Consider the following 19287-nt stretch of genomic DNA (forward strand, 5'->3'; position numbering starts at 1 on the left):
AAGAGTGTCTTGTTTTGGGAGGTGGGATAGGTAATTCCAAACTGTGGCTATTGGTATAAACCCATGAACAGTTTGGTCTGGACATGTACCACATTAACTGAACGGTAACGCCTGTTGGAGCAGTACCCTCTGGTTATCACAGTGCTGCAGTAACTTGGTGCCTAATGTACAGTGTGCCGTGAGCACCTTTGTGAAAACCTTACTGGGAGAAATGCAGGTCTCAGTGTTGCTCTTATTGCTGTTGCAGTGGTAGACATGTCTCAGCTGCACTTGACCCCAGTGAGAAACCCCCTTGGCACCTCTCCAGGATTGTCTTGGAGGGGCCAGCTCTTTATAGTTTCTGCCAGGTTTGGAAGCTTCAAGCTATGTTGATGCAGTGTCAGAGACAATTGGCTTTGTGCACATCAGGCCTGCGTGGGTCACTGAGATTTTTTTTTTTATTATTTATTTTTAAGGAAAAATGTTAGCGTCCCAGGTCAAATGAGCCAGATCAGTTCCAAATCATTAAAAAAAACCCAAACGTTTTATGGCCCTACTACCAGCAAGTATCCTCCACCTCACACTTTTCAGCCTGGGGTTTCAGATGCTTCCAAATCCTTTGGCAGGCATTCTGTGTGCATGCCCAAGCCCGTGGGCTTGGGGTTCGGATGCCCCCCAGTTTCACTTGCCCTTAGCCGTATGGCTGCAGGAATAAGCTAGGGAGGAGTCTCCCATTTCCATAAAGTCAGTGTGTAGCAGAGATCTTCCCTCAGGAAGCTGGCCAGTGGGAAGCTAACTATGAGGCTTTAGTAGGGAGTCCTGTCCACAAGCAAAGAAGGATGCACCCTCCATTATCCAAAGCCATTTTAAAACCACCTACTTGGTCAAGGCATTGCCCCTGCCACCAACGTGGTCACGGTATTTCCCCTGCCAGGTTACTGAGATACTACTGCATCTTAGACCGTGGAGATGAAAAAGACCCCCTTTACTCTTGGGCTAAAGCAGGGCATTCATACTCATTGTCTCTTGTGGCTGAGCATCTCTGCTTAATCCGTAAATTTAATGGATCTCGGCACTAAGAATCTCTCTTGACCTCCCCCTGGTGCTCTGTCTTGTAAAATGTACTACTTTTGCCTGCAGTCTGGATTTAAAATCTGTAACGAGAGTTTTATATGCAGAAGATACCTTGTTTATATGCAAGGACATGGAAAAGAGCTGTTGTGATTACTTTTAATTTGGCTGAGGGGGGCATGGGCCTCTGAGCATATAGCACAATAAACAAAATGGGGGTGTATCTGCATTAAAAGGTAATAATATACTTGGGATTTCTAGGCCTGTGAACAGTATAAACAGTTCTGATTTAACCATAACCAGTATCAAGAGAAGGAAAAAGGCCCACCTTAGTCCTTCTTGTTCTACCCCATGCTCCATTATTGATAGCCTAAGTGATAACTTTTGTATCAAATAATATCTCAGCCTTGATCACTGAGAGTAATGTTTACAGAAAAATGTAATATAAGCACGTAGAACATGAATGAGCAGGAAGATACTAGAGAGGAACTTGGCCTTTTCTGCTTTAAACAGCACATGGTTAAGAAGGGAAGTTTTGGGAAAGAAGGAAACTAAGAACTCAGGTGTGAATGTGGTGACTTAAATATCAAACCCAACCTCTCCCAAACTTGTCGTCCCCTTCTATTCCTTGTAAACGTCTTAAATATTAAGCGTTATCTTTCTGCATTAACTCCACAAAAGACCAGCAGTTGTTTCTTTTTATCTTCAGGAAACACAAAGCTATGTGTGGGTATGTCTAGGACAGGATTATTTCAAGAAACAAAGCTGGAAGAAGTACCTTGCCTCAAGACAACATGTATGTTTTAGCTCTAAATGCTTTCTGTCGTGTAGCTCTAAACCTGAGAGAACAAATTACTCTGTGAGGATGCTTTTTTTCTGCTGTGTGGATTTTTTGGTAATATACTGCTTGGTGTACATGATTTTAATCATATGGTATGGAAGAAGCCAGAATTTAGATTGCTCTCTAGATTGGGAAAATGTGCACCCAGCCACAGTAAAAATTCCTGGGAAGATGTGACTGTCTTTGGCCTTCGCCTATCTCTCACCTAGAAAGTCAGAATTTGGAAAGCCTGCAGGTCCAGGCACCTCCAGTGGAGTGTCTTAAATGAGCATGTATAAATTGTTGCTGGAACAAATATGAGTAGTTGCAGCTTCAAGACATTGGAAAGCAGGGTCCTGGGGCGCCCAACCCACTGCTGAAAAGACTGGATTAATGGCCCATGCTCAAGATACCGGGAGCATCTCATGAGCAGCCAGTCTTCCTCCAGAGCGCTGCTGGCTTCCCTATAGGATTGACAAACATCTGTTTCCATATTTAGACTTATATATGGGCAGTATATATGGGGGTTTCTTGCACCTTCCTGTGCAGCGGCGACTGGTCTCTGTCAGATGGAGATTTGGAAGGAGTGGACCTCTGGGCTGGTACAGTTTAGCATTTCTTATGTGCTGTGTGAGTTACAGCATAGTCAGTGCATTCTCCCACAGAGAAGTGGTTTGATGTAGCATAGATTTCATAGATTGCATAGACAGGGCTGGAAGGGACCTTGGAAGATCGAGTCCAACCCCCTGCCCCAGGATACGAGTGCCCCAGGATCTCAGCTTAGGATCTGAGTGCTATTCTTCTAAGTGAATGTGATTGCCATGTCTCCAGCCTACTCTTTAGTGGATGCTAGCGGAGCTGGGTTTGGTTCAGCCCTGCAGTGGTGTAGCTGTGCTAGGCAGAGTCTGGTGAGGGAGGTGTGATCCCTGACTGATATGGCTGTATTGATAAAAGTGTCGGTATAGATGCAGCTATTTCAGCAAAACTGGCTGTACCAGAAAAGCAGTGCCACTCTGGGAGCTGAGCTTGCGGCAGCAGTAAAAGCCCAGCTTTGCCAGTTCAGTGGTGTCCACTGAGTTCTCTCCTGGCATTCTTTGTGGATACTCCTATGATTCACAGAATAGGTACGACCTCTGAAGAAGCAAAGCCTGTGGCTGGGGTGAGCCTTACTTCTGCATAGGTCACAGCTCTCGTTTCCCTCCTGAACAGCATGCCAGTTCTGGGCAATTCTCCATGCTGCAAGGAGCACTACAGTGCAGCCAGACAGGTTCCAGGATGTATGACATGAAGCATCTTGGTTTGATATTGGGCTCTGCATGGCTCTGTCAGAAAAGTGGCCTTTTGCATGAGCTCCTGAGCCAACAGACGGGCCCTGCTCCTGCTGCAGATGGACCGGTTGTTTTGGGGTAGTTAGACTCAAGAGCACTGGACCAACCTTTCAAGTACAGCATGGTTTGGGAGCAAAGATGGTAAGTGAGAGATGGCCACTCCAAAATGTCCTGGATGCCAGTGTCCATCACAAAACTACCTGTTTGTGGAAGGTAGAATTGTTACTGCTGCCTGACGCTTGCAATTACTGCCACAATCTGAATTAAAAATATATGTGGGGGCCAGGTGTTGGACAGCATACAGATGTAACACTGAGCTGGTCCCTGCCTGGCACCAGAGGTAACACATGGATATGACAAATGGGGACCACAGTGAAACGACATGAATGTGCGCAGGGAATTTGTATTTCCTAAATAATGTCCGCAGTGGAGGTGCAAGAACTGGAGGCTGGTCATGGTGTGTCTCTTCATATCCTCTTGTGGCAAAATGCTGTTCACTTTCCTAACTAATGTGAGAGTTGCCAGTCTCAGGATTGAAAGGTGTTGCCAAAGCCAGTCTCAGGACTGAAATGTTGTGAGGACTTAGCATTTCATAAGAACTTTGTTAAACAGGGCTTGGAAAAACTCATAGTCACTGTTTAGGTGGTATCTCCCTGGGGTTTTTAATCATCAGATGTTACGGTTGATATCTCAAATTACTAAGAGACGAGCAAAATATGCTGCATCATATTTACTAGTGTAGTGTAAAGTATTTAATTATTAAAACAAGACATCTCAAATTAAATGAGCAAAGTGCATCTTGTGGTGTGTTCTCTTTGTGTTTCATCTGTTTAATTGCTACTATGCAAACTCCAGTGCTTTGTCAAGCTGAACTTGCAGCGGAGACTCTCCGCGAGGCTCTGGGGTTGGATGCAGAAGTTTGCCACAGAGTGAATGCAGGAAAGACGCAGAACTCTATGGACTGTGGGTGATTTTTAATTTGGCAGCTTCAATTTAGATGCTTGTGATTTCCCAGCCGAAAGCTGAGGTTCTGACACTGTGTAACAATAAGCTTTACACTTTAAGGCTCTCAGTGCAGCGTCTACAAAGAGCTAAACTGCTTTCAAAAGTAAATACCATAGTAAAACAGATTAGTGCCCATTTCTGCGTTTCTTGGACACAGTTGCTGAAATCCAAGCCAGAAGCAATACTTGGGTGGCTGTACAATTCACTTTTTCCCCCCAGAAGGCTGGCCTTGGAGCATGCTGACAGGTTTAATGTTTTGAATCAGTGTTTTCAGTCTGAGCGCTCTGCCTGCCATGTGGTCATATTCTAATTATACTCAGTTTAGTGTTGAACCAGAAAGCCACTATAGCCAACATTAACCTAATTGCATTTAAAGTAACTCGTGTGACAGAATTAACATTAGGCAGTGAGTGCAAACTTGTGGATTTGCAGAGATTAGATAAAGGAAAGTGCCTTTTATAAAATCTGTCGCCTATATGCATTTGTCCTGCACCTTGTATAAAATAACATCTTTTGCTGCTAGTTTATTGGCTGCGTTGGTGGTAAATGATTTTTCTTTAGTTTGGAAAAAGAAAATCCTTCATACAGACGCAGTAGGGATACCAATTCTTGGAGTGATTTTTATTTCAAAAAGGAAAAAAGAGAATTTGAGCCCAGAAACCTCTGCATCTGCTGCATAGCACTTTTAGCAAATGAAACTGCTCTGTTGTAATTAGCTATTTAGTAATAGCAGCTTATAAGTTTTGTTGTTTTGAACCCATTTGCTGCAGTGGGGAAAAACGAGACAAGAAAACAGGTGCTGGTGATTCTCTCGCAGAGTTAAATTTCGATCATAGCCTGAAGAATAAACGTGAGGGGACTGCAGATGGAGATGCACTTCTGCTCTGACTTCTGTGTGTGTGTGTTTGAGGGCTGCTAAGCTGACAAGGGAGGCCGAGCAAGCCATTTGCCCTGGAAATGTGTTAGTGGGGCACATTGAACAAGTTCTGGGGTCCTGCTTTTTGGAAACATTGGAGGAGAGAAAATTATATTGATTTAGCGGAGTGTCTTTAGAAATAGAGGTCCACATTTTGCTTGTCTCTGTACGCAACAGAAAATGCAACCCTTGCCCCATCAGACTTAATAAATGATTGATTCCTTTGTCATCTTCCTTCTCCAGAATATATTGTCCAACTTTGCCTCTGGCTTTCCAATGCTGAGAAGTTTTGTTTGAATCCACTGGACATTTTGTGGACATGATACAGGATGGAAGATCATTCAGGGTTTATGGGGGACTGCGGGGAGGTTGTGATTAATGGCCTTTCTCAGCTTCTGGCCATGGCAGTGGGTGACAGCCCATGTGCTCACTCACTGCTTTTGTAAAACAACGCTTTTTCTTCATAAGCTGGTTTGTAATTTTTTTTTTCTCTCAGCTTCCTTATTTTAGTCTTTTAATGTGCGGTGGGAGGTGTGGGGGTGGCGGGGGCTGAAACTGCCATGTAAAGCAACTCCCTCTTTTGTTTCTATCCAGTTCCAGTGGGCTGTCTTTTTTGAAATTTGCAGGGTTTGGAGCGGATTTAAATTGACATGTTAATTTCATGCCGCCCCACATGCTACTAGCGCTCTCGCCCATCCGGCAGCTGTCGGTCAATCGGTCGTGTGTTGGCCAGCTGTTACCATAAATATATAAACAAAGCATATTTCAGCACTAATCACCCCAAATGGCTCCCTGTTGGATCCCCCCCTTCCCCAGTCATCCTGAAAGAACTGGCTGGCTGAGCAGGAGGCTGTGTCTTCCTGTGATTGCAGGGATGGAGCCCAGAGGGTTCTGGTGAGAAGTTAGGAGAGCTCTCCCATTACACCTCTGTCTTGATGCCCCGGGGGCACTGCTTTTGTGTGTGAAAGTCTGTGATTCCTCCCAGTCTGCTGAATTTATAATGGCAGGCAGATTTTATCCTGCTCACTGAATGCATTGTGCTCCAGCAAAAACACTAGCCCCCCAGGCCCTGTGCCTCAGTGCCCTCATTTACATGACAAAGTGGGAGTTTATGCAGCTTTACCATGGAGAGTTGAGGTATGCAGAGAGAACCCCCTGTCTCCAGGCAGTTTGGGTCACTCTTAACAAGGCCACTTCTTCCCGGGTGCAACTTAGGCATTCCACTGATGCCCCTTCCCGGCTGCTCAGCTGCTTGCATTTGCTCCCTTCCCTCCAGCAGGATGTGGTGGCTTTGCATCTTGTTCAGCTGTTCTGCATGCTTGCAGGGTGGTTGTCAGGCAGGGGGAGGATTTAGCAAGTGTAAATCCTCTGTGCATGGAAATGAAGCCAGTAGAAGCTACAGATGCTCAGCATCTCCCCATGTCTGGCCCACAGATATTCAGGCACAAATACTTTTGTTGCCCACAAATGCTTCTAGCTGCTGTTTTGTTTCAGTTGTTGTTGGGGTTTTTTGGGGTTGTTTGTTTTGGTTTTTTAAACAACCTTCCCTTTCTTTACCCAAGTGGGGGGCCAACCTTTTTGTCAGGCATGCTGCAAATTAGCTTTGCACTCTTCCCAAGTGCCATTCCAGTCTCTTTCCCCTGTCTGATCTGCTTTCTGCTCCCTGTCCTGTCTCCTGCTCTGCTACCTGTCCCCTTCCTAGTCTGCTGCATGCCACACGCAGAGGCTGCCCAGGCCATTTGAGGTACACATGTGGCAGGTTGCCCACCTCTGCTTTAGACTCTGGTTTGTTTTGTGCTGCAGGTTGCAGTGGACACCCAGCGTACGTGGTGCAATGTGAAGAGTTCCCTGAAGCCCTTGGTACACCTGTTCCACTAGTGTTGCGCACACACTGCCCCCACTGATGCTTGGCTGCCAGTGTGCTGGGCTTCTGAATTGCAGGACTCCTCCTTTCCTTGCCGACTAGCTTGGGCTTGAAAACCCTAGCAGGTGGCTGCAGGCAACAGCTGCACTGCATTAGAGCAGTGCCGCGGTGAGAAATCCAGCCTGGGAAGCTCTAGAGGTCCTTCAATTCCTACCAGCATGGCATCTTAAGGACCTTTATCTTGAGCTCCATCTGGCTAACAGGTGTCTGATAGGAGCAGCTCTCTTTTGCTCTTTATGTGTCATGCTGGCCTCCCAGTATCCAACGGAGGCTTTGCCTGCCAAGGTTTTATAAATGCTACGATTTATCTACATCATCCCCACTGGGCCTTGCCGTGCTCGGTTCTGCGCAAAGGTAACAAAAGAGGCAGCGATTATTGATCTGAAAGTGTTTTGAAATCAAAGTAGCTGTCCCTGTGGTTGCAAAAGCATCATGAAAAAGGCTGTGAAGGTTGCCCTGGTAGACAGGTTGTCTGAGAGACAGTTTTCAGGTTCCCAGCCCATTGCTCTTACCACTGACTCACTACCTCCCAGAGGTTGGGTTTCCATTGTCAGGGGAATGCCAAGTTACCCGTGGCCCTTTCAGGGACAGGGATGCCTGTGACTTCTTTAACTCTGTTTTAGTCCCTTAAGTAGCCTCTGTGCTGATTTTGATGTCCTCCTATCTGACCTGGATGTCATAGACCAACTTCCTCATCTTTATGAAATCCCTCTTTTCTAATGTTTCCTGTAATGATGCCTGCTTTTGAGTTGAGGGGAGAGGCCCTGTCCAAGCAGGGATGTCTGATTGAATCATGTTGCAGTCAGTATTATTCTGTGTGAGTTTAAATTCTTGAGCCAGCTCGTGTGTGTTACTTAAGGTGAACTGCTTCATGTGTGTTTAATTCACAGGATTGATTAATTGTTAGGCTTTCATGAAGCATTTTGAGAGTCTTTCAGATTTGTAAATGCCATTGCTTATGTGGCAGTAGGCTTGCAAGGCCCTGACACCATGGTGCATTCAGAGTCCCTCTTCTCTTAGCTTGTGCATTGCTTTTTTTGGTAACCTGTCCCTGGACAGGACTTATGAGAGAGACCAGGCATGTGTGTCACAGGGAAGTAGCCATCACTAACTGGAGGGGACCTGGTGGAGTAGATCTCAGGTGGCCAGTGGAGTAGAAAGTGCCATCCTTTGCAGCAGCATCTCAGTGGGGAATAAGTAACTGCGTGGTTCCTTTGTCCCTATTCAGAACTGCAGGGTATGCTGCAGTGTGAGCTGGTGGGGCTGACCATGAATCTTCAGGAGTAGTGGAGCAAGCTTCTAAAACTGCAGATCTCTTGGGCGCTGCAGTTTGAATAGCAGCCTCCAGATCCAGAGAGCTTCCCTCAAGGAACAAGGGCACCAATTACCTTGGAATCGGTGTCTTGTTCTTGGAACCAGCATTTCTGTGCATTACCCATAGCTCTGCCGCTGACTGACAGTGTGACGTTAGGCAAGTTGCTTGCTGCTTTTTTGCCTGTTTGCACCATATAAGATGAAGGATTACCCTACATCACAGGGGGAGATTGGGGCCTGCTTCATGCCTGTGATGTGCTCTAAGATTTTCAGTCAAAGTTTCACAAGGAGGTATAGTGCTGATAGTGGCTCTTCTGTTCTTTTCGTACAGGATTATTGATGATTTGGTCTACTTGATATCATAGAAAAACAGGGCTGGAAGGGCCCTCGGAAGGTCCTCTAGGCCAGCCCCCTACTCGAGGCAGGACCACCCCTGTCTAAACTGAAAGAGTCAGTCCTATTAGGAATCATGCCGTGCGAGACACTTGCTTTTACTGAATTGTTTGAGCACAGCTTAATAGTTTCTTAAAAGGGAATCGGAGACAGTTTGCGTATATTTTTACCCCCGGGAGTTTTGCAAGAATCACTAACGGATTCCAGTACAGAGTGGAGCAGGGCCAGGGATGATCCAGCAGTGCTTGCACATGCCAATGTGATTGCTAACCAGGATTTAAAATTGCACACGACTTCCAGCCAGTGAGCTTGTGATTGCCAAAAAAAAAATGTTAGTCATGTGGAGACATGAATTCTGCTATAAGTAGCTCATAATAAAGTTGTTTTCTTCAAATGAGCTTAATCTCTGGGGCTCAGCAGAGTACTTTCTCTCCAGGACCGATATGGTCTGGGTTAGTGCCCCTCTGAGCAGCCCCAGCTCACTAGTTCAGTCTTGGTATCAGCATCTGACTTTCCTTGAGGGTAGAAAGCAGATAAAGATGCACCTTGTAGACTAACTAAATCATAGGGTTAGTCTATAATGTGCATCTCTGCCCTGCTATCTGCCTGACTTGCGACTAACCTGACCACCTACCTCTCTTTCCTCTTGAGGGTGTTAAGCTGTGGGTGGAAATGTTTGGACCTGACTTCCTCAGAGGTTGCAAAGATAGTGCTGCCTTCCTCTTCTGCGTAGAAACCCACTGGACTTGTGGGGGCCAACCTTCTTGGCAGGTGTGCTGCAGATTTCTGCAAATTAGCCCCTCCAGCCTCCCTGAGTGGCACTCCAATCCTTTTCCCTGCCCAGTCAGCTGCTCTGTTTTCTGCCCCTTGCCCTGTGCTCCTCTCTCAATCTGTTCCTCTGTTTTTTTGCCCCCAGCCTTTGCTTTCTGCCCGATCTGCTGCTGTGGTGCCTGTCCCCTCTGGGGTCTGTTGCATGCCATCATGTCACTTGTGGCATGAGTGCTGCCAGGTTAGCCAGCCCAGTCCTAAAACATAGAGTGGAGCTTACATAGTTCAGTGTGGCCAGCAGTCTGGACTGGTAACCGAACACACAGTGCTTCATGTAACATAGGCTTACAAAGCATTTTTCCTGTTTCCTGGCTCTGTCTATTGCTTATCTCTCTCTCTTTGTGCATCTGTGCAGTTTGATGTTGCTTGCCACAGGGTTCAGTAGCTGTGCTAGCTTTTTAACATCTGCTAGCAGAGCTGACCCATGAATGTAGGGACCTCCTGATGTATCTTCTGTAGTTTAAAAAATACAAGCAAAGAGGTGGTGGTATGGCTAGCAAGTGATACATGACTTGTGGTGGGATCCAATTGCATGTTGAAAATTGTATTAGTTGGGGCTACTTGGCTTTTTTGTTTGCTAATGACTTTGTAATTCCTGGCTTTGGCAAATAGAGGTTGTGCTCTTACACAGTGCTGTCCTCTGTATTTGACACTGTTGTGTAGGACAGAGGATCCTTAGGTGGTGCTCCTGGTTCCCCTGTTCAGTCAATACCAGGGGATGTGCCACTTCCAGGCCCCTAGCAGTTAATCAGGTCTTAAGTAGTAAGTTGGCTGTACATTAATACAGTTAATGTTATGATGAAACAAGGAATATGCTACAAAGGTCTTGCTTACACAAAATGTGTAATGACTTTGTGGTTGGTTTCCACTGCGCCTTAAATTGAATGTGTGGCCAGGCATCAGCTGATCAGGACTGCCAGCCTTGGGGGCACAGCAGAGCCTATATCTCCGATGCACTCCCACGGTTGGGAGTCTTGATCAACTGCCTGCCGCTCCCAGCCTCAGGGGTGCACCAGAATACTTGGCTTTCATGTGCTCCTGAGGCTGGGAGTCCCGATCAGCTGACTGGCTCATTACTTGCCCATGCAGAGACAGGCTGGGATCATGACTGATCAGATCATCACCAGCAGTACAGCGCACAAGTGGGACCTGATCCTTGATCCTACAACCACACCTCCTGTCGTGCATGTGTAGCATGGCCGGAAGCACAGTTGGGATCATGTGCTGGATCCCATTGTGCCTTTTAATTTAAAGTCTGCCGGGTCCCTTACCTTCTGTGTCTGAGATATGGCTGTGTAAGTGAAACAATGCTTTCTTTATGTGGCCTTATGCAGTTGAAGCTGTAAGTATCATAAAGTGCATAAGGTGAACGTTACTGGTACTATGGAAAAGCGAAGTGGTGATTATTCCAGTAGTTACAGATAGTGTGTGCGCATTTATGAAAGCTTATGGCAGTATGGAATAATAAGGCAAATTAACACTTAAACCACAAATGACCTTCTGGGTAAAACCTAACTTCATCTGCAAGGACGGGAAATGAAAAGGGCCCTTGTTTGAATCCCAAAGCATGCTGGCTTTTTTGATATCAAATGCTTTGCTATTATAGGCATCTAATTACAAAAATGTAGGCTCTGTTGCACATTTGAGAAGGAAAATTGAAATTCTTGTCGCTATTCCTGCATGTTCTGCTGCTGATATTTTCAGCCTGGAATTGCAACTTGGATTTAAAACCCAAGACTGACTTTGGTGAACAGGAGCAAGTGAGGGAGCTGGAGCTTACAGCACCATGAGCTGCAGATCATGGATTGGAGTCAGGACTTCAGCCAGCTTTCTCCCTGGTTGATCTCAAGAGCAGTTGGTCATCCAGATGGAGAACTCCCATTCTGTCTCGTGCAGCATGGTTCTTTACCCCCGCACCTGACCAGGCTGAAAAACCCATTGGGGAAGTAGTAGGAGGGAAGAGCCTGTTTGGCAAAGATTTGCCAGGGGAAGAAGCAAGGAAAATACTGGACAGGTGTGAAGGGTCCCTTTTTTATCACAATACTTCACAGCGGCCCTGGACTTCATTTAGAAATTGCTTGTCTGTCTTGGGGGCTTCCTCCTGCTGCTGTCACTGTGACAGCTGGATTTTCTCCAACTAAAACCAGTAGTGAAGTCCCCAGTGACTGCAGCAAAATCCTTGGCACTGTTCATTTGCAGGAAGGGTCTGAATTTAGGGGTAGAGATTTTATTTATTTTTAAATTTTATTCTTACAGATTTCCTTTTTGTGGGGTCAGGGAGGTTCCCTTCTCATGCCCACTCAGGTTGGACTTGTAATATTTTATCAACTTTTGACAGCACTTCCTGTGTTTGCTGGTCTCCCCTGTTTGTGCAAGTCTTTCTTACACAGTAACAGTCGAAAGAAACGTTTGCATGAGAGAAAAAGGGAAGTTTATTAGGACTTAACAATTATCCTATAATCTAGGCATCTCTGAGAGTGTAAGCAGTATGAGTGAAAATAATAATGTATATAAAACCATCAGCTCTGCAAGACAGAGCAGACAAATAATCTTGTAGTAAAGAGGAGAGAGAAATTCCCAGTTTTTTACCTAAATATTGCCCTCAAGTGGTGGTTGTAAAGCCCTGGGAGGATACAAGCCAAAAGTACTTTACCTTCATGACACCTTAGCTGATACACTGGCCAAACCAATGTAGCTTGTTTGCTGGATATCAGGTTGGCTGCATCCCTCCAAGAGAGATGCAACAAAACTATCCCCAAGTGTGATCCCATTTGCCAAGCACGCCTGTGGTTTGTGGCTGCAATGACATGGGCATCCATGTGGGAAAGTAAAAAAATCCCCAAGATAAGACATTAGCAAAACCTGAGAATGTGAGCAGATTGCCAGCTTCCCAGGTATGGAGACATGAGCTGGGTAGTTGTGGTTTTATTTCCAGAAAATCTATGCCAGTATTTTAATTAATTGTATAAGAAGTCTGATTAATACCTCCTCCTGGCAAGGCAAGCAGTTATATTAATAGCTGAGGAGAGTTTGGGTTTCTGTGCAGCAGCAGTTGAGATTCACTTGCCCACCTGTAAAAGGAGCAGCTTTGATATAGGCCGTGCGCGCGCACAGTGAGTGTGGGGTGAAAAGCGGGTTCTAATCCTGGCTCTCTAGTGGATGCTGTGTGCTTAGGCAAGTTGGATTAAGTTCTCTCTGATACCTCTCCTGTCTGTAAACTAGAGAATGCACACAATGCCTCCTGTTTCTATCTCAAGTGCTGTGTAATATATGCCGTAACCTTTATTCTGAGATACGATAGAGCTGAGCAAGCAAGCAGAGACATGGAAAGGGAAGGCTGATGCTGATCTTGCAAGCTCCGTGGGCTCTTGGTCCGACTGTCAGAGTGCTCAGCAAAACGCCTGGTGCTATGAAACAATACTAAGAGAGAGCCTCCTTTCTTTTCCCTCCAGTCGGAGCCAGGCTCTGGCCCCCCTGCTCCTGCTTGGTGCTTGTAAATCAGGCTCCTGCCAGGTTCTTAGCAAAGTGGGGCTGGTTGGACTCTGCACTGCTTGCAGGGGACAATAGCTGGTTGCACGGTGTGGGGAGTTGCTTGGGGATTGCTAAAGAGGGGTTTCTCTACCAGGCCTCTGTGGCAGTGAACTCTCTGCAACCTTGCTGGAAAACCAGCCCCAGATTCAATCTGTGGCCAGCAGGTAATGCTGAAATGTCTGGTCCCAAATGAATATTCAGCCTGGGGTTTTGGAAGCTGAAAGTGGAATGTACCTGGAGTGAAACATCTCATAGTATTTCTTTTAGCTGTGAAGCACTGCAAATACTCCATTTTTCTTGAATCCCATAGAAGGAGGTAGAGACAGTCTGTCCCTTGCTCATACTCCTGTGTGGGGAGCAGGGAGGTGTCCCCCTAGGAGGGCAGGAGCGGTGCAGAGAAGCTCTTGTGTCTGGCAACTGCTGTGTTACCTCTGCTGCTGCCACAGCTCTTCACCATGCCTGCACTTAATAATGTTGTCCTCCCTATTCCAGTACAGCATTTGCCCCAATCATTTGCCTTCCAGCAGCCCCATCCATTACATTTTAAGGTATTAAAAAATGATGCACTTATACAGCAGGGAGTGACCATGACTAATTAGCATTTACTACCCCTAACAAATGTCGCTAGCTGTTTTGTGATGCTCAAAGGATCCGGTCTGCAGTCAGGGGCCCTATTGTACTAGGTGCAGCACAAACACAGTTGAAGCAGTCCCAGTCTTGGATGCAGCTGGTCACACATCAAGGATTCACATGAGAGCTGGGGGAGAGCGGCTGTGCTTATGCTTAAGCATAAATCTATTCAGCAGCCTCTGAGATCTTGTCCCCATCTGCTTTCCAGCTGGCAAGAATCCACATCAGACCAATTCCCTGCCTTCCTTGTGACTAACCGGCCACCTCATTGGTTGTCAGTGATGAGCAAAATTGGAGAATGGACCATCCTCTCCCCTGGGGGGTGTTGCTCTAGCCTGGGGCCAGGTGGTGGGTAACCTAGTGGGGGGGGGGGGCAGCCTTCCTTCATGCCTTCCTTCCTCTGCCTGTTCTGGGAAGGGAGGGCTGTTGTGCTGGTGGCCTTTGCTAGCAATGCACCCATCCCTTTGTGTTAAAGGAACCCTTTTGCCAGAGCACCTGGACCCAGATGCTTTAGATAGTCCAGCTGTGGAGCAAGGAAAACCAGGGAAGCGGGGAGCAAGAGACTGGCATGCTGTTTTGAGTCCAAATCTGGAAGTCTTGTTCTCCCTCCATCTCGCCCCATCCCATCCTCTTCTGTATGTGATTTGGGGAGGCATTCGTGCTGTTGCTGTAAGGTGATGAAGTTTGCTGCTGTGACTAGACAGCGCATAGACCAATGGTTCCCAACCTTTTTAGACTGTGGAGTGGCAAACCACCGACTGGCAAACTGCAGACTGGAAGTGACCGGCATACTGCGGACTGGCAGCCATACTCAGTATAAAAAAGGGGTTTGCTGCCGGTCTGCAGTTTGCCAGTCACTTCTGGACTTGCGGTCCAGCAGCCAACCCTCCTGAGGACCAGCAGCCAGCTATTCGCCACCCCGTACTGGGCTGTGCCCTGGGGGCTGGGAACCTCTAGCATAGACCACTGGCCAGCGAAGCACAAGCATGGATAGAAATCTGTTTGGTTTCAGGCTCTGTTTTGGTGCAGGAAGCCCCGTGGCTACCAGATCTGCAGAATGAAACTGGCCTGCAGTGGGATTGAAACTGTTCAGTTGTGACTAATCATAAGCCCAAAGAGCTTTTCCAGCGTGTCCTCCTTTCGCAGGCATCTGACCTCTCCAGCAGCAGCCCCCTTGGCAGCATCAGGCTGAGGCCAAGGGCAAGATTTATTGCAGCGCCCTCCTACATGGGGTTTACTGACGACATCTCCCTCCACCTTGCTCTGCAAACTGTCAAGTGTGTGTGCTTCTCTGCTGCAGCGGGTGGCCTGGGGGTTGACAGGGCCCATATCTATTTATAGTGCTGTCCTTAGGACAAAGAATTCCATTTGTCACGAAGCAGCGTGGGTCATGTTTAACTTGACTGTCACTGCCTTGCAGACATGTCCTACCGGCAGGGCGGTGATTGGCCGCCGTTGTGTTTTTAGTGGGTGGATGCCATCCTCTGGAATGGGATAGCCGGAGGTGTTTGGGCTGAGAATTTCCGGCTGGGAGTTTGACTGGGGTGGGTGGTAAAAGCCAAGGTCAGCTCTTCCTGGGTGGCAGTTTATCCGGACACTTGTCTCTAATAATCCAAAGCCTTCCACCTGCCTCAAGCCCTTCAGGCTTGGGTGGATGCCATTGCAATGACCTGTAGGAAGCAGTGGGAGGTTGCATTTACACTTCAAGACCTGGAACGCTCCACATGCCCAAACTGCTGTGGCAGAGGAGTGGGAGCTTCCTGTAACTCTGGATACCTGTGTGTAATGTCTGGTTTGGTACAGTTGCGGGGTGAGGTTGTGCCTTCCTCTGCAACCTGGAGCACAGTCCTCTTCCTAGGCTGTACTGAGCACATGCTAACTACTGTACTTCTCTCTACTGCAGTTGCAAAGCACTGGCAGTGCCCTTGTTCTCTGTGTGGCCTTGGTGTTTCGAATGTTGTTCCTCATAGCTGGGGGTGAGAACTTGAAGCATTGGTGTTGGGGATCCCTTTAGTTAACTATTACCTGTGAAGGCAAGGGGCTGGAGTTGATGGTGTAGGAGACCCCTTCCAGTCCTTTGTCTCTACATTCCTGCGTGAGGAGTAAGCAAAGATAGTGATGCGCAAGTTGGAGAAACCTGTAGGAGCTTACTGACCCCCTTCTAAAGCCAGGGGGAAGGGCAAAAGCTGTCTTGGCATCCAAAAAAAACATCTTTGCCTGCCAGCCTCCCTTGGGAGGTGTCTGATTAGAGGTCTGTGTTACAGGTGTGTTTGCAGTCAGGATCCATGTGTAATTGGGACAGATGACTTTGCTGCACTTCATTTCTTTCATTTGCAGAATGGGGGCAGTGTTGGCTCTGTAGGGAGGTTGAAGTGTGCAGGGTGCTCGAAGTTGTGTGAGTGAAAGGCATAATGGAAGTGTAGCAATGTGTATGGTCATCTAATGCAATATCAGCTAGACTTGGCCCTCGTAGGGATTGGGGATCCTAGAACCCGGGGACCCTTTCCATATCCAGGGGCTCTGATCCTTCTTCCAAATTTGTAACCTGCTCTTGTGATGTTGTGACAGAGCAAACCTGTGCAGATAAGTGCTGCGGGATGGCAGATGGAGTCTGGAAGACAGGAGGACCAGCAGCAAACTGGAAGCCCCCTTTTGGATCTCTGCTCTTATCTCCAGAACCTTTGCCTGGCATTCTTGCCTCATGGGATCTTCTGTGGTTCTGCCAACTTTCTAATGCTCTCCCTTGCTTCACAGCTGCGGGCGCTTACCTGCCACCCTTACAGCAGGTATTTCAAGCACCACGCCGGCCCGGGATAGGAACCGTCGGGAAGCCCATCAAGCTCTTGGCCAACTACTTTGAAGTGGACATTCCCAAGATCGATGTCTATCACTATGAAGTGGATATCAAACCCGACAAATGTCCACGCAGAGTCAACAGGTAAGGCAAGTATTCGAGGCTTCCACATTCTGTGTCCTTGCCTGGCTCTCTGGTCAAGATGAAGACCCGCCTTTTCCAGTGGAAAGTGGGAGGGTGATCTCCCTGTGACTTTCTAGCTCAATCCACGCTGTAGCCCAACCCATGTGCAATTTGCATTAAGTTTCTTCTGTAATTGCCTGTGTCCAGGTCCCAAGAAACTGCTGGGATTTTTTTGCTGCAAAATCTATTGGGGTTAATGGCTTTTTTTTTTTTTTTGTGAAATTCCAGTGGATGGTTCTCTCTGAGAGAGCATGGGCCTTCATGTTTCCACAGCAGAACTAACTGTTTTCTACTTCAGTCCCCTACGACCCATGGGCCAGGCCATATTTGCATTCACAGGAAAGTCTGAGGGTGCCTAAATTTCACCCTATATATTTTACTTCCCTCTGGCTTATGGTGGGTGTGCATTGAACACTGATATCTGCTTTTTGAGCCTATGCTAGAGCCCTGCTGATTTCTACAGGCATGGCTGTCCAGCAGCAACCACATTCTCTAGGAAAAAAACAGGCCAATTACAGCTGAGTTTCTTCTTGGAGTTAGCTAGCGTGTTTGTAGTCCAGCATGCTCTGTGCCCAGGGTTGTGGAATGGAGACAGGACTCCAGATGGCAGGCAAGCAGACCTGTAGCGTCTGTATTTGCCCCCTGTGCTGATGGCACAGGAGATGCTGGACTCTGGCACAGTCCCTTGGAGCAGCTGTGCTATTTTGGCAGATGTCCCAGACATAAAAATAGCAAGTTTCAGACCTTGGGCCAGTGTGAGGCTTTGACCCCCAGCAGTATATTTAAAAGCTGATCTTGGGAGGTCAGCAAGCAGATGCCTCTGCCATTGCCTGGCCTTTTGGCAGCTTGTCTGCACAGGGACACCAATACTGTTCCCTGCCTTGCTGGCATGCTGCTTGGGGCTTCTGCCAACTTGTGTGTGTGCAGGTGCCCATTCCCACATACCTTGTAAACTAGATATACCATAGCTGATTTAACAAGGTACTGGCAAGGCAAGCATTTGTTTGTCTGAGGGACCTCCTGTCCTGGCAGGATTTTTCATAGCTGGGCTATAGGCAACAACCAGATCACAAGACCACTTTGGTGTAATAGTTTTTGCAGGGGGGCGGGTGGGTGGCTTTGTGACCTGCTCTTTTCTATGAGACTAAACTGTTGGCAAAATAAATTTTCCAGTTAGCTTTTTCTTTCTCTTCTCTTTTTTTTCCTTTCTCTTGCTCCTACTTTTCTCTGTAGAGAGGTGGTGGAATATATGGTACAACACTTCAAACCTCAGATCTTCGGTGACCGCAAGCCAGTATACGATGGGAAGAAAAACATTTACACTGTCACTGCTTTGCCCATTGGAAATGAACGGGTGAGAGCTGGGTGCAGGAGCCTGTGGATGGTGTCCTGGTGGCGGCAGAGAGGAAGGGGGGTGAATCTCTCTACTTGCTTCCTGAAAACCCATGTGTAGAAAGATACAATGTCAAGGCTTAGAAACCTATGAAACCTGAACAGAGGAAGCTTGGGGGTGTTGGGAGAGCATGCTGGCCATGCTGCAGCTGAAGAACTTGTGGTTGTGTAAAGCACACCCGTGTCTATGCAGACTAAGCCTAAGTGGGGGAAGAAAGGGATTAGATCTTTGCTGTTTAGTCTGTCACAAGGGAAGCGTCATTATTACCATCTTGCTGTTGGGGGACACCAGAGCACAGGGTACAGTGCACCCTATCAGGCTGGGCTCTTTGTGAATGTGCAGCGAGAGACACTTCCTTGATGACACCGGGGGCATGAGGGGGCAATACCAGAAGCAGAAATGGTTCAGGGACCTGCCCAAGTCCATCCAAGAGGTCAGTGGCAGGACTAGGACCCAGGGCACTACTCCTTCCTGTGGCTGTGCTAGGCAGTGCTGCCATTCCTACATGCACCCTATCCGAGTGGAAAGCCCCGGGCCCCGATGGGGGAATGGAGTGGGTTTACAGTGGTGTTGGGGGCTTGTTAGGCTGCAGCCTGCCTAGCAGCTTCCTAGTGACTTGAAATACTCTTGTTCCCTCCTGGCTCAGGTTGACTTTGAGGTAACAATTCCGGGAGAAGGCAAGGACAGGATCTTTAAGGTTTCCATAAAGTGGATGGCAATCGTGAGCTGGCGGATGCTGCATGAAGCCCTTGTGAGCGGGCAGATCCCTGTCCCTCTGGAATCAGTCCAGGCGCTGGACGTGGCCATGCGCCATCTGGCTTCAATGAGGTAACCTGTTCTCCAAGCTACGTGGAGGGGGTAGTGTTTGGAGCAAGAGTGACTGAATCTAATGGTGAAGAAGGCTAGCTGAAGTAGAACTCCGTACAGAGACATGTCCGGGGTGCGCTCATGGTGGGATCTCTGGGGCAGACAAGGTCACATTTGATAGTTGGGATTCTGCTGACTTGACAGCCGCTGAGTGAGCCAGTGGTTCACATGGGTTTGATAGCAGTGAAGTAGCTCCCTTTACTGCTTTGAAGAATCATTACCCTGTGCTCTGAGAAGTCTGTCAGATACATTTATAGCTGTTCCTTGTGCACTTTCTTTCTTGTGGTTTTAAGCAAGAGAGCCTCTTCAAA

At 47.5% G+C, this 19287-nt stretch overlaps 1 protein-coding gene across 8 annotated transcripts in view; it reads left to right on the forward strand.

Moving 5' to 3' along the window:
• The window catches only part of LOC102373826 (protein argonaute-1), a 42270-nt gene that overhangs the window by 2593 nt on the left and 20390 nt on the right, over positions 1-19287 (forward strand). For 6 of the 8 annotated variants that reach the window (XM_025208050.1, XM_025208051.1, XM_025208052.1 and 3 more), the window contains exons 1-3: positions 16509-16682; positions 17950-18070; positions 18756-18937. In XM_025208050.1, the coding sequence (XP_025063835.1) occupies positions 16657-16682; positions 17950-18070; positions 18756-18937 (329 nt within the window). In that variant the 5' untranslated portion in view covers positions 16509-16656. Of the gene's footprint in view, positions 1-16493; positions 16683-17949; positions 18071-18755; positions 18938-19287 lie in introns of those variants that run through there. The other 2 variants (XM_025208055.1, XM_006027005.3) reach the window with 1 other exon arrangement.

This window comes from Alligator sinensis, unplaced genomic scaffold (genome assembly GCF_000455745.1).
Source record: "Alligator sinensis unplaced genomic scaffold, ASM45574v1 scaffold547_1, whole genome shotgun sequence".
NCBI classification, from domain to species: Eukaryota; Metazoa; Chordata; order Crocodylia; family Alligatoridae; genus Alligator; species Alligator sinensis.